The 14,670-nt window shown below is 47.2% G+C and overlaps 1 protein-coding gene across 4 annotated transcripts in view; it reads right to left on the bottom strand.

Annotated features, from left to right (window-relative positions):
* The window catches only part of PPP2R3A (protein phosphatase 2 regulatory subunit B''alpha), a 173,994-nt gene that overhangs the window by 121,278 nt on the left and 38,046 nt on the right, over positions 1-14,670 (bottom strand). For all 4 annotated transcript variants that reach the window (XM_054039288.1, XM_054039289.1, XM_054039286.1 and 1 more), the window contains one exon: positions 6,340-8,931. In XM_054039288.1, the coding sequence (XP_053895263.1) occupies positions 6,340-8,355 (2,016 nt within the window). In that variant the 5' untranslated portion in view covers positions 8,356-8,931. The remainder of the gene's footprint in view (positions 1-6,339; positions 8,932-14,670) is intronic.

The following is a 14,670-nucleotide window of genomic DNA, read 5'->3' as shown; positions in this document are numbered from 1 at the left end:
GACGATTAGGGAATTTGGAAGTGCATGGGAAAAAAGAAACTCAAAACCTTTGGCAGGAACATAATAGCATTTTTCTGCTCCCTTGGGGATAGCTGTGCATGTAGCAGGGGTGTCCCACACTGTCCTGGCAGGCTCCAGAATGGCTTCATTAATTGGTAACACAATTCTCACTGGCCCCAAGGTCTGGAAGATATCCAGCAGCTTGTGCTGGCAGTCTTGGATTTCTTCTGGAGAAATTTGGGGTTCCCGTGCAATTTTCCATAACAGCTCCTGAAATTGTCTGAAATCATCCGGTGGGGGAGGGGATGCTGTAGTCACCTCCTCATCTGGAGATGAGGAAGGGAATATTGCCAGTTCTAGTGGAACTGCTGGGACTAGGCTAAAAGGTTCTCCCTCCACCACTGGATCTGCTTGGTACCCTCGAGGGGGAGGCAGGTGATGGTTTCCTCATCGCCTGGGCAGGTTCCAAGGGGTAATATTGTGTCCAGGGTCCCCAATATGGCCAATAAGCTGGATCCGATGGAGGTTGTGGGAGTCCCCACAGAATGGGGTACCAATGGCTCCATGGTGACTGAGGGGTTGATGTTGCCAGGGATGTGATGGTCTCTGTGATGGCGTTTATGAATGGTATGATAAAAGGTGGCTCTTCCAGTTCTGATTCATTGGAAGAGGAGAAGATGAATTCCAGTTCCAATTGCAGTACCGTCAGAGCTGGTGGAAAAGTGTAGCTTATCCATGTAGGGGGAGAGGGATCCCATATCAGAGGCATGTCCCTTGGTGGAGATATGATTTCTCTAGAAGTGGAGGGACCCTATGGAGGGGGTGACTCTGGATCTGGAAGGCAAATACATCCTGAGGCTCAGCCACTGTTCTGGATCGATGTGAGAGGCACTCTCTCTCTCCCAAGTATTGGTACCGGCGCTGGGGTCTTTCCCGGTAAAGGAGGGTCCCGTGTTTTGTGGGGTGACGGAGATGGTAGTACCATTGTATCAGTGCCTGGAACCACTGGATCCCATTGCTTATGGGGCTTTTTCTCATGCCTATCAGACTTAGCACATACTCCATCCCCTTGGGCCAAGCAGGTGGAAGGAGCATCCATCTTCTTTGATTTGGAGGAAGGCTTAGTCCCAGTGCTTAATTTGTGCCAGTGCTGAGCCCGGCATCTCTAGGCTTGGCAGTTCATAGCCCTGGCACCTCTGGGGTCTGTGGAGATGGTTCTGCTGGCACTGGAGTCAGATGTGGTAGTGGGAGGTGCGCTCTTCACTGAATCAGGCTGATGAACGGGGGAATTCCCTGGCCTGGGTCCGAGTGCGGTCTCATGGCGAGCTCCATGAGATGCTTCCAGAGGTGAAGTGCCTGGTCGTCTCGGATGCGGCTGGGGAAGGACTGGCAAATACTAGACATGACCGCAATGTGGGCTTCCCCCAGGCAGAAGAGGCAGCATTGGTGGTTGTTGCTAATTGAGAAGAATCGCGGGAAGGAGGCTCAGACTTTGAAGCCTGGAGTCCTCCACATAGCCCAGTACCTGCATAGATATGGGGGAGGAGGGGTGAAAACCCCAAAGTTTATCTAAAAACAAGCACTAAAACTATTAACTATCAGAACTAAGATAAAAATAAAACTGGTAAATCTACTATAAAACTCATAAAACTATGTACAACTATCTTTTTTAGAAGTGCATCAGAGATGAGGACACTGAAAGTTCTGACCTGTACCAGGTGGCGGTGAGAAGGAACTGGAGATGTGGTCAGTCCGCCCTGTCCTTTCTCACCTCAGATGGGAGCATGAGATGAGGCAGGGCACATGCATGGGCCAACAGACCAACAGAAGTTTCAAATTCTCCAACTCTGGGAGCCTGGTGCAAATGCATAATCCTCAGTGGAATACAATAGTGACCATCATTTGAAGAAAAATCTGGTATAACCTAATTGTTGAGTGCTTGACTTTGCAACCTTAATAATCTTTTAACATTCTGCAATTTTTCAGGTTTTAAAAAAAGCAAACTGAACAAACAAATTCCATCATGTGACATCATATTAACACCCACGTGGGACATCAGCAGAGTTGCAACCATTAGATCCCCCACACAGAACTCATGGACTAACTGATAGCAATAGTAGGTTGTTACCTTCTATGTGGACCAGCACTAGAGAGGCCAAGGACACTTTGCCAGTGGGCTTCACAGATATTTGTAACAGCAGAGGAAAAATGAGACTCAGGGATCTTGGGTTCGATTTCATGCTCTGGAGGGGAGCGTTCTCTAGTAGGCAGAGACTCTTCTGCCCTATCACTTACAACTTCTCCCTGTCCCAGACCGATCTCTTCCCCATTCCTAGCTCCTCATCCCAGTCCTATTCTCCTCACCAAGCCAATCCCACTCTCTACTCTTTGGGTTTCTTATCCCAGTCCCAATTTCCTCGCCCAGCCATTCCCAGTCTATCCTTCACACCACAGTCTCTATCTCCTGCCCCATCCTCCAGTCAACCCATGGTTTGACATTCCCCATTTCCACTGGCTCCCAGTTTCAATCTCCCTCTCCAGGCTTCTTATCCAATCTCAGTGCACCCCCCCTCTGCCACTGGCACTCTGTCCCAGTCTCTTTACCAAGACAATCCCAGTTCTCCTCCCCGACTCCAGCTCCTTGTCTGATATCTCCTTTCCCCCTCCTCATCTCCTTACCCTCACTTCATTGGTTCTGTCACCTTGCCTAGCTAGTCCTGTCTCCCTCACAGGTCCTCATCCAATTTCAGTATTCCCTGTATCCACACCTGATTTCCCTCTCTGGCTCTCAGTTCCAGGATCCCCATGAATTTCCAGTCCCAGTGTCTCCCCCTCCCCCACCAGCCTCCAATCTCAGTCACCTCCACGCAGGCTAATTTTCCCAATCTATTTCATGAACCCTCCAACTCAGCCTCCCCAGGTCTGGTTCCTGTCCCCTCTCCATTCAATTCAGGCAGCTGCTCCTCCACACTACCTGGGCCCAGCAGGGATGTCATTGAGAGCACAGGAGAAACAGCCTCCCTGCTCTAATACCCAGTTCTGGTGTCTGGACCCATCCTGGCCTGGAGCAGCAATTACAGAGAAAGTCCTACTTTGCCCCTGTAGCCTGGGGTTGGAGCATATTCAGTTGTTCTGTGGTGATGGCACATGCACACTCTGATCACATGTAGAAGCTGTGCTCAATGAGGACGGAATTTTCGGAGATTTAACTACTAAAATCAAACAAGTCTCTAATGAGCACGTGCAAACTGAGATTTTTCAAAGTTGTATAACTTAGCCACATTTTGGTGAATTTTCACTGGGATAGCAAAAGGCACATCCCTGACACAAAGGCCATCCCTTGACAACTTTCATGGGCCTACTCCGGAGCATGGGGCACAAGAGCTTTGCAAAGAAAATGTCAGAATTTTTTTAACATTGCAAAATATGCATTTGTCTCTATCCTCATTCTCGGAAACAGCTGAATCATTTTAACTGAAAATTTCCAAAAACATTCAGCCTAAGGCAGACATCCCGCACAGAACATTTCAGCCAAAACAGTTAACATTTGGCAAAGTTATAAGTCAAATTGAAAACAGGGTTTTATAATGGGAAGTGTTGGGCAAACTTAATAAGACTGAGTGGTACCAGCCCTGCCTATAATAAGAATAATGTGTGTTTGTTACATACACAGTGTAAGATTGATGAAGCCCTTAACTGTTCATTTCCTTGTTTTTAAATATTGTAACCTTAACCGTTTTCTTAAACAAATGGCCATCTCTTCAACTGGCATAAACCAGCATAGAATTCAATGCAGCTACACTAGTTCATACCAGCCGAGGGTCTGGTACAAAGTGGTTGGAGTTCTTGGAATTTCTCAGCACTTGCGGGTTTTTGTTCATTGTTTACATCTTTCAGTTTTGAATTTGTGTAGGTAAGTGAAGGCAGTTTTTAAAGTCTTACTTAAGTGGGGTGGATTGGTTTCTAGATTATTCAATAAAAGGAGGGAGTAGTGCTAAACAAATTAATAAGGGTTCCCATGCAGTCCAAGCTTTGTTCAATGGATATCTGAAAAGATACATATGTTCCGGAGATACTGTTGCTAAACTGGCCACCAGTATGGGGGCACACTCTGTTTTAACTCAGATTATGGGTAAAAAGCGCTTGACTCCATAGCCAAAACCTAATAAAGTGCTTGGCTCCATAGCCACAGTCCCTCCCAGCCAATTCACTAAACCTTGCTGTGCCAGTCATCCCATCTGAAAGATGAGGTTCCTAGCTTTGCAGTTACCTAGTGCTTTTTCATCTGGAGATCTCAAAGCACTTTAGAGAAGTGAGTAAACATGGTTATCCCCATTTTACAGTTGCCTCACTTAGTACAACAAGGGCTTTCCTGAAACAGTTTCCTTTGTCTTCAGATGAAACCTGGCAACTGTCAGCTAAACAAAATGTTCCAAACCAAAGTCATGTGGGGGAGGGGGAGGAGCTAAAATATAGCTTTATAATGGAAACTGGTTGCAACATTTACTGCCTCCCCATAGTTAGTTAAAATATCACCATGTTATGATAGGACAACTGCAAAGCAACAGCCACAAAATTGTGTTGTTTACTGCTCTCTTCATGATGTACAAAAACAGCATCCATGTTTTAGCATTGTGCTTTCTGTTTCTGTAATACCAAGTCCTGACATCCCTTTTTTTCCTGAGGGACTTCAGAAATCTTTGGAAAATAGAAAGGTGACATCCCTGAAGGGTGAAACGAATTCTTTAGCTCTCCCAGGCTCAAATGAGGAGGTTGCATGTTCACCTTGACTGGGAGCTGAGAGAGCAGTGGCTCAGGTTTTAGACTCTGGCAACAGCCATGTTCCAGCTTTCCAAAGACTGCCACAGTCCCCCATGAAAAGAGGGATGTCCAGGACACACATTCCTCAGGCTGGAAAAAACAAAACAAACAAACAAAACGCCAGAAAATTTTCCTTCAAATGAAAAAAAAAAGTTGTTGCTATCTTTATACATCAGTAAGGAGCAATAAAGATCAAACGTGGTTTTGTTTGAAATTCATAATTGAAGAGCAACTAGACTCTTTCCACTGGCCTTGCTTTGTAAATAAATAAATAAGGGTCAGACAAAGGTAAGACCAACATTTATTTCTGAGAGTTTGGGTCCTCTCTTGCAGGAAGGAGTCTTTCTCCCTTGCTAGTGATATCAGACAAGATTCTGTTTGTAGCCTGCTATTAGCAGAGCTGCCTGAAAAAATACTAAAAAACTGTTGGAGGGTCTGAGGTCTAAAAAAGATTTTGGCACTCACAGCCAGAGTCAGAAGAGCTCCCCTCCCCTGTCAGCACCACAGCAGGTAGCTACATGCTCAAAAAAAAAAAAAAAAAAAAAGCACAGAGCCTTGGGGGACAATTTGGGTGCAGAGCTCTTCTGAAAAAAAAGCAAGCTGTCCATAAGCTCCCATTGGCACTACTGGGCACTGAGCACTGAGCACTGGCTCTTACTTAGGTGCCTAAATGGGAGGCGGGCTCTGGAAAATCTGGCCCTGCCTGTGTATCCTGAGCACTTGGAAATCTGACCCTGAGCAGTTTTGAAAATTCAACCCCTAATGCAAATGCGAGGCCACAAAGCTTGTTCAAGCAACTGAGGCCCCTCCTTCCTTCCCAACAGGTTCCGAGCCATCACCATCTCCTGGGCAGATCCACCCTTGGCTTCACAGCACACCTGCAGTGAAACTGGCTGCCAGTGTGTTGGATTCCCTGCTCCCGAAGCCCCACTGCAAAAATGCCAGACTCCATGCTGGCTCCTCGTGCTTGGAAGACAGAGTAAAAGAAACTGCTTCTCACCAGCTTCTGCCCCCTTTTCCAGGGGTGGTGGTTGTGCTGGCTCTCCTGCTCCGAGGGAATGGAGAAAAGCAGGGTAAGGCCAGCCTGTGGGCTCTGCATTGAGGCAGGGGGCACACCAACACTCAGGACTGGTAAGGGAGGCTCCTCTGGCTCATCCAGGCCCAGGGCAAGGTTTTGTAGGTGCTCATTTCTTGTTTCCATGGGTAATTTGTTTAGCCACCAAGTTTCCTTTCCCCTCCAAGTATAAATGGCCCACTTACAGGACACTGCAAGCAGAACCAACCCCAGAACTACCATCAAGGAGAAAGGCTCTTCTGCAATGAGGAAGAGATGATCTCAGATTAAAACTGAGATACATTTGGGTTTTTTTTAAAAGCCACTGTTCAATCCATGTCCACATTGTATTCAGTAAATCAGATATGTCCTTTCTCATTAGTACACACATTCATTCAACATGTTGTTCATAGTTTCCAGTGTCCCTTTCACTCATTATCTAACCATAGGCTTTAATGTCTTACCTTGATCACCTCTGGGGGCTGCTGAATCAATGTGGGGACAGTGTCTTTGGTAGTAGCACCCATACAACTTCTCTGTACAGCTGGGAAGGACTGTGAGGGAGTGGTCAAGGTTTCCTGAAGAATTTGCATCATTTCCTTCTCTTTCGATAAATTTCCTTTGCCCATGCGGCATTCCACCAGTTCTTGGGCAAAATCCTCGATACTTTCCAGGATACGCAGTAGAAGGGCTTTGTCGTCTTCCTCCATTTTGTGGCCATTAGTTTCCACGGTCTTTGACAAAGGGGAAGTAGAGTTTTTGTCAGGGAATAAACAGACTTTATTTTTGGTTTCAAGAACTAGTGGTAGGACCTTCCCACCCTCTTGGCCAAAGCCCTTCAGAAATCCAGGATCGTTCTCCTTCATGGTGGGCTCCTTCAGCGCGCTCTCCATTTTCTGTGAAAAGTGCTCCAAGTCCAACAGCAGCTTATCTATCTCATCCTGGTTGTTTTTCCTTGATTCTCTTTGTTCTCCTGAAGAGGTGCTAGCCCTGGAATCATTCATAAGAGAATCTGAGACTGGTTCTATAAAGGTGATTTTCTCAGAGGTCTCGGCAACAGCTTCAGCATGAACTCTGGCAGGTGCCTCTTTAAGGACTACAGTAAGATCTGGGCTTCCAGTTTTCTGTTGGCTGTTCTCTAAACTCTCCCAGCTACCTTTATGTTCTGCCCTCTTTCCCTTGCCTAGTGCTATCTCCCCATCTGACTCCTCTTCAATGTATAGCGTTTCTGTGGAAGACACACAATTGGAAGGGCTTACAGTTAGTAACTGAGGTACAGTACAAGCATTTTTCACAGTTCTTGAGTTGTTCTGCTGGGTGCTGCTGTGCAAGGAGTCTGAGGTAAAGCCCCCAGTGTTAGTTTGGATAGGTTTTGGGGTGCTAGTTGTGCCAATCTCATGCTGGCCATCTTGCAGTTCTACAGTAAGAGAGGGTCTTGTTATGGCAGATGGCAAATGCACAATATCCTCATACCTAGGAGGTTGCTCATTGCCAAATATTGGGGAAAAGGGAGCCTGTTGCAACCCATGCAAACTAGTAACCAATTCTGCCAAGTCACCGAGTTCCACGTAACTGGGCTGCTTTAGTTCAATGGGGAGCTTTTTCAGGTAGGAAGAAAACCTAGTCATCAAATTCCTATAGATCATCTCAGAGCTGGCCAAGGGGTCATTATCATTTCCCCCACTGATATCACCTGAAGATTTCTTTTTGATGCAGTGCTTGATTATATCTGTACATTTTTTCAGGTCCTCAGAGCATTTGAGCAGAATGTCCAAACACACTTTAATATCTCCACCAGAAGAGCTGTCCAGCTTGTGCTTTTCCAAAATCTGGGTGATAAAGCTCTCTTCAGAGAAGGCCTGGGTGGAGAGGGAAGTGGCAGTATTCACATTTCCCTCTGAGGAATTGCAGTTCTCCTGCCATTTCTCCCCAGCTGAGGGAGTCTGCAGCAAGCCAAAGGGAGGGCAGTTCTCATCATTGTTGAAGTGTCCATAAATCAGATCAAAATCAAATGACCGTCGGTTGAACGATTCTGACCTCACTTTCCTTCCCTTTCTGTAGGTCACATGGCTGGAAGAGGTTTTGAGCCTTTCAAAGGAGAATTCCTTTATTTTACCACTGGCAAGATTTATAGCTTCCCCGGTGATATCTTTTAGACTGCAGGTGGTTTGCACTGAAGATCCCTTTTTGAGCCTTGGATTACTTGGGAGGATCTGCTGATAGTCTTCATTCCCAGCCAAAGTTAGCCCATTTTCAGGAGTCGAAAGTCTCTGGTCTAGATCTGCACCTCTGACATTAGATGCAGGGACTCGAAGTAGCTCTGCACAAATACTGTGGTGGGCCACAATGCATGCAACTCCTTGCTTGAACACCTGACAGGTCCCAGTACAGTAATGCACAGTGTGCTGAAAGTGACAGTCTATCACAACACTGCTGTAACAGTTCACAGTAGTGACTACAAGCTGATAGGTTGCTGCCATAGCATGAATTCCCCTTGGTAGCGAGGCTCTGAAATTCACCACAAACTCAGAAGGTCCAACCGCCTCTTCAAACCCAGGCTGGGTTTAATGAAAACATTCCTATTTCAGTCTCATCCCATTGATTAAGAAAATAATTTTTAATTACAGGGAAAACTCTGAACTGTAAAGTCTATAATCCTGGCGAGGACTGGGGCAGTATCTGCAGTAAAGTTGCAACTGCAACTGCAGCACATATAAGGTTTGACTTAGGGTGATTTGATTATATAATATTGCTTAAAATTGTACTCCAAGCAGAGATTACTTTGCTGACCACAAAAACAGCATCCATTACTTCCCTTCTCATAGTCCAGGGAGGTTCAGTAAGAGACATTATAGAACACACACCAGCTCCCAGACTAAAGAAATGACAAAACAACTATTTTTTTCCTTATATTTTTTTCTCCTTCTTCAGGCCTGAGGTGTTAGAGAGGGATGCTCTGTGCTGAAAAAGGCAGATACTAATTGGCTGCAACATAACAATGAGGAATCCACAGCAAACTGAAATAATCTGTTTCTGCCAACTGGTAAGAGAGAGACCTGCAATAAAAACAAATACAAGAGTCAATATCATTACTAGAGAGAATATGTAACCTTAACTAATACTGTACCAAACATAAGACACCAGATCTAATTCCCAGTACATGTCCTTGTATGGGCAATGGCATCATGAGAATCAGTGGGCCAAACATGATAATGCAGTTGAAATGCCTGCCTATGTTTAAAATAAGGCTGCCCATGCATTTCCATTCTAAGGACTCTTTCTCAGCTCCTTGTAACATTCCCAAATTTATTTCTTTAGGGCTGATCAAGGGGATTTTTTTTTTTTAAATTGAGCAAAAATGTTTTAACCATTTCTGGGAATGAGGACGGGGATTGGAGGGGTGAGGAAGACCAACACTGCATGCTGCCCAGATTGCATACTGTGTTCACATAATTAAAGTCAAATGTATTATGAAGACCAGCAGGGGACTGCAATAACATGGCTGCCTGAGCTCTGAGGCAAAGTAATCTGCCTCCATTGACCCCTAAACATACTAAACTCCCCTCTACCCCCAAAATCAGAGCTGCAGAGAATGGATTCTTAAAAAAAAAAAAATCTGAAAAAGATCCCTTACTAAGAAGAGTGTTTGTGGTTCACAATCTGGAGAGCCCTCTCAGGCTCTAAGTGAACACACAACAGCCAAATTAGGCAGAAATACCACAGCTGGAAAAAACCAAATGGCCACCAAAGCAGACATTTTAGAATTGATCTCTGAGTTTAAGCTCATGACAACTGATCTGATGACCCAGCTTCTAGAAGTAAAAAAGGAAGTTACTGACTTGGAAGAGTGCATCTCTGTGCTAGAGACTAGCATCAGAGAAGCATGTGAGAGAGTGACAGAGTTGCAGAGCCACCTGGCACTGATGGACTAGAGCAGGGGTAGGCAAACTACAGCATGCGGGCTGGATCAAGCCTGCAAGCCATTTTAAGCCAGCCCGCGAGCTCCCGCTGGGGCACTGGGTCAGGGGCCGCACCACACAACTCGGCCTCGCTCCGGCTGGGGCACAGCGTTGGGGGCCACACCACCCAGCTCCTGGAAGCAGCGGCATGAGCCACGGCATGGCCCCGCTCCGGCTCCTAAGCACTCCAATGGGAGCTGCAGGGGCGGTGCCTGCGGACGGGGCGGCATGCAGAGCCGCCTGGCCGCGCCTCCACATAGGAGCCGGAGAAGGGACATGCCACTGCTTCCAGGAGCCGCTTGAGGTAAGCACCACTTGGAGCCAGCACCCCCGAGCCTCTCCCCACGCTCTAACCCCCTGCCCCAGCCCTGATCCCCCTCCTGCTCTCCAAACCCCTTGATCACAACCCGGAGCACCAGGGCTGGTGCAAGGATATTTTGCACTCGAGGCAAAACTTCCACCTTGAGCCCTCCTTCCCCCTACCATCCCCCCAGAGCATCGTTTATTATAAACTTTCAAAAATGAATACTGCATAATGTGGCATTGTTCATTAGAATTAATACACATTCAGCTTGAAAATGTATTAATTTCATTATTTAGTCTACATAATTAATGAAAATAAATGGCCTTGGGTCTCCTGCACGTGGCTAGAGTCCCTCCTGCCCACCCCACCCCCCCAATGGATCTGGAAAGGGCTGTTTTGGGAATCAGAGCACAGATCTTGGGGGCTTGGGGAGGAGGCGGCTCGGGGCTGGAAGGGGGGGCGCAGTGATGTGGGGCGCGGGTGGGTAGTGATGTGGGGCACAGCAGAGGGAGGCAGCAGGGCCCGCGGTTGCAGAGGACGCCCACAGAGGTAGGTGCTAAGGGGCAGGTTCTGTGGGTGGAGAGGGGAGCGCTGCGGGGCGGGTTGCAGGGGGAAGGGGAGGCTCTATGGGTGGAGAGGGGAGTGCTGCGGGGCAGGTGTCCGAGGGCAGGGTCTGAGGGGAGAGAGGAGCACTGCGGGGTGGGTTACAGGGGGAAGGGTCTGGGGGAAGAGGGGAGCGTTGCCTGCGGGGCGGGTGCCCGAGGGCGGGCAGGCTCTGGAGGGGGCGCAGCCGGCGTGTTGGGCCCCGCGGTGTCCATGGTGACTGCAGCCACCAGCCAGTGCTGGGTCTTGAGGTGCGGGGCCAGCCGGCACGTACAACCAAGCTCCGCGGGCGCTGACTTGGCCCGCAGGCGGCACCGTGGCACATGTGGGGCCCAGCTCCTACCAGCTGCAGCGCGGGAAACAGCAGAAAGCAGGTAACAGCTGGGAGCACCCAGATTCACCCCCGGGATCCCCCTGCGCCCCTGGCCGCCCCACTGGAGCTGCGAGTGGAACCCGCTCCCTGCACAGCATCCTCCGAGCCCCTCAAGGCAAACCCTGCCCTGGCCCGGCCATGGACCACCTCTGTGCAGGGAATGTAAAAAAAAAAATTTGGGGCACCGCTTTTTGGCACCCCCAAATCTTGGCGCCCTAGGCAGCCGCCTAGTTTGCCTAGTGGTTGCACCGGCCCTGCAGAGCACCCTCCTGCACCCCAAACATCTCATCCCCAGTCCCACCCAGGAGCCTGCACCCCCAGCTGGAACCTGAACCCCTTCCCCCACCCCTGCCCCAGACTTGATCCCCCTCCCACACTCTGAACCCCTTGTTCCCAGCCCACAGCACCCTCCTACACCCCAAACTCCTCATCCCCGCCCCACCCCCAGAGCCCGCACCCCCAACCAGAGCCCTCACTCCCTCCTGCACCCCAACCCCAATTTTGTGAGCATTCATGGCCTGCCATACAAGTTCTATTCCCTGATGTGGCCCTCAGGCCAAAAAGTTTGCCCACCCCTGGACTAGAGAGTGAGAGATGAAGCTTAAATTGGATGATATAGAAAACAGAGCAAGACAGAACAATTTCAGAATTAAGAGGCTGCCTAAAAATGCTGAAGGAGGAAAAACTTCAGTTGTGGAGTTGTTAAATCTGAGCTCTCTGGGAGAGGTAAATGTGGAGAGAGCACACAGGGCGCTGTTCCTCTGCCTGGACATTGTGATGGACCCAGAGATCTCATTCTGAAATTCCATGATTATCGGCAAAAAAATATCACTATGAAAAAAGCCAGAGAACATTCAGAGCTCATACTCAAAGGCCACAAGCTGCAATTTTTCCATGAACTCTCTGCCCTAACTTTAAAAAAGAGGAGAGAGTTGGGGGAAATTACAGCAGCCCTCAGGGAAGCAGATATTTGCTCCAGATGGGGATGGCCATTTAAACTCTAATTCGGCTTCCAAAATCAGTATTATGTAGTACGAGACTTAAACTGAGGAAAAAATACACTCCTGTCAGAAATTCAAACCTCAGCCATACCAGAGGATATTACTCCAGAGGTAGTAACCAAGAATAAGATTCTGAAAAAGTCTTGGCAGACAGTGAAGGAAAAGAAAAAACAAACGACACTAGAGACTGCACTAGCAATGGCAGAATTGAAGCGGAAAAAGAGAACTCTGATACCTGAGGAGTAACCTAAAGATTAATCAGAAGGGACTTCTTGTGGGTCACCAAGAATTAACAGCTGAACAGTAACTATGTTAATATTATAAAGGATGGGGAGGAACCATTAGAGATTGTGTGTAAATCCTACCCATGTAACTCAAGTGATCAGATGGTACAATGTACCACCTCTGGATTACAAGAGAAGCAGTCAAAGTGTTCACAGGAAGAGTATGGGGGGTTGGAGTTCAGGAAATCATATTTGTCATTTGGGGACCAAAGACTCTTAAGGAAACTAAGCAGTCATGTGCTAACACAGAAGGTCCTCTCATGGATCAGTAACTGGTTAAAAGATAGGAAACAAAGGGTAGGAATAAACGGCCAATTTGCCCAATAGAGAGAAGTAAACAACAGAGTCCCCCAAGACTCCATTCTGGGACATGTGCTGTTCAAAATGTTCATTAATGATCAGGAAAAGGAAGTGAACAGTGAAGTGGCAAAGTATGCAGATAATGCAAAATTACTCAAGTTAGTCAAGTCCAAAGGTGACTGCGAAGAGTTACAGGGGAACCTCAAGAAACTACATGACTGGGGAACAAAATGGCAGATGAAATTCAACATTGAGGAGCGCAAAGTGATGCACATTGGAAAAAACAGACCCAACTACACATATCTAATGATGAGTTCTAAATTAACTGTTACCACACAAGAACAATCTTGGAGTCACTGTGGATAATTCTCTGAGAACTTCAACTCAATGCACAGCAGAGGTCAAAAAGGCTAACAGAATGTTACATAAGAATGGCCATGCTGAGACAGACCAATGGCCCATTATCCTGTCTTCCAACAGTGGCCAGTGCCAGCTTTTTCAGAAGAAATTAACAGAACAGGGCAATTAATGAGTGATCCATCACCTGTCGTCCAGGCCCAGCTTCATGCAGGCTGACTGCATTATGTGAAGAAGTACTTCCTTATGTTCATTTAAAACCTGCTGCCTATTAAATTTCATTGGGTGACTCCTGATTCTTATATAACGTGAAAGGGTAAAAACACTTCCGTATTCACTTTCTCCACACCATTCATGATTTTATAATCTCTATCATATCCCTCCTTAATTATCTCTTTTCTACGTTGAACAGTCCCACTCTTTTTACTCTCTCCTCATATGAAGCTGTCCCATACTCCTAATCATTTTTGTTGCCCTTCTCTGTACCTTTTCCAATTCTAATGTATCTTTTCAGGGCTAGCGTGACCAGAACTGTATGCAGTATTCAAGGTGTGGGTGTACCATGGATTTATATAGTAGCATTATGATGTTTTCTGTCTCATTAGCTATCCCTTTCCTATTAGTTCCCTAACATCGTTTGTTTTTTGACTGGTGCTGCACATTGAGTAGATGTTTTCAGAGAACTATCCACAATGACTCCAAGATCTCTCTCGAGTGGTAACAGCTAATTTAAATCCCACTGTTTTGTATGTATAGTTGGGATTATTTTTTCCAAATTGCATTACTTTACACTTATCAACACTGAATTTCATCTGCCATTTTGTTCCTCAGGCATCCAGTTTTGTGAGATCCTTTTGTAACTCTTCACAGTCAGCTTTAGATTTAACTATCTTCAGTAAATTTGTATCATCAGCAAACTTTGCCACCTCAACTGTTTACCGCTTTTTTAAAATCATTTATGAATATGTTAAACAGCATGCGATGTCCTGGGTCTTGAACCCAGGCCTAGCAGTTCCCAAAGAGCTGCCACATCCTGGCCTCTACCTAATGGCTCCTGAAACTGAGTGGGCTAAGAAGCTACTAGGGCTATAGCCCCAGCCCAGGCACCACCCATGGGTGCTCTGACTGGAGGATCACCCAGCTCCACCCATTGGCCCAACTACACTATTTAAGCCAGGAGGAGGAATAGGAAGTTTGTCTGAGCAACAAGGTGGTTTCCTGTTATGGCTGCATTGGACCCTGCTTGTGCCTGCCTCCTACACCTGACCCTGTTCCTGCTCTGCTCCTGTCTTCCCCCCGCTTTCATTCCTGTTCCCACCGTGTTTGATCCTTGTCTCTGCTTCTGCCCTTACACCTCACCTCCAATCTTCAGTGACCACTCCTGGCTCCAACCCCAGCTTCTGACCCTGACTCCAGCTTAACCCTTGGCTCTGGCATTTGGCATCTGACCTCGGCTCTGATCCTCAGCTTCAGTCCTGGTTCTGACTCTGGCTTGACCCCTGGCTCTGGTAATTGGCAGTTGACTCTGGTGTTGGTCCTTGGCTTCATTCCCCAACCTATAGGCCTGCTCTTCCCACTAGAACTGACCAACTACATCCCAGTTCTACCACAGCA

The sequence above is a fragment of the Malaclemys terrapin genome, chromosome 9 (genome assembly GCF_027887155.1).
Source record: "Malaclemys terrapin pileata isolate rMalTer1 chromosome 9, rMalTer1.hap1, whole genome shotgun sequence".
NCBI classification, from domain to species: Eukaryota; Metazoa; Chordata; order Testudines; family Emydidae; genus Malaclemys; species Malaclemys terrapin.
The sequence above is the reverse complement of the archived record's forward strand: the minus strand, read 5'-3'. Positions and strand labels throughout refer to the sequence as shown.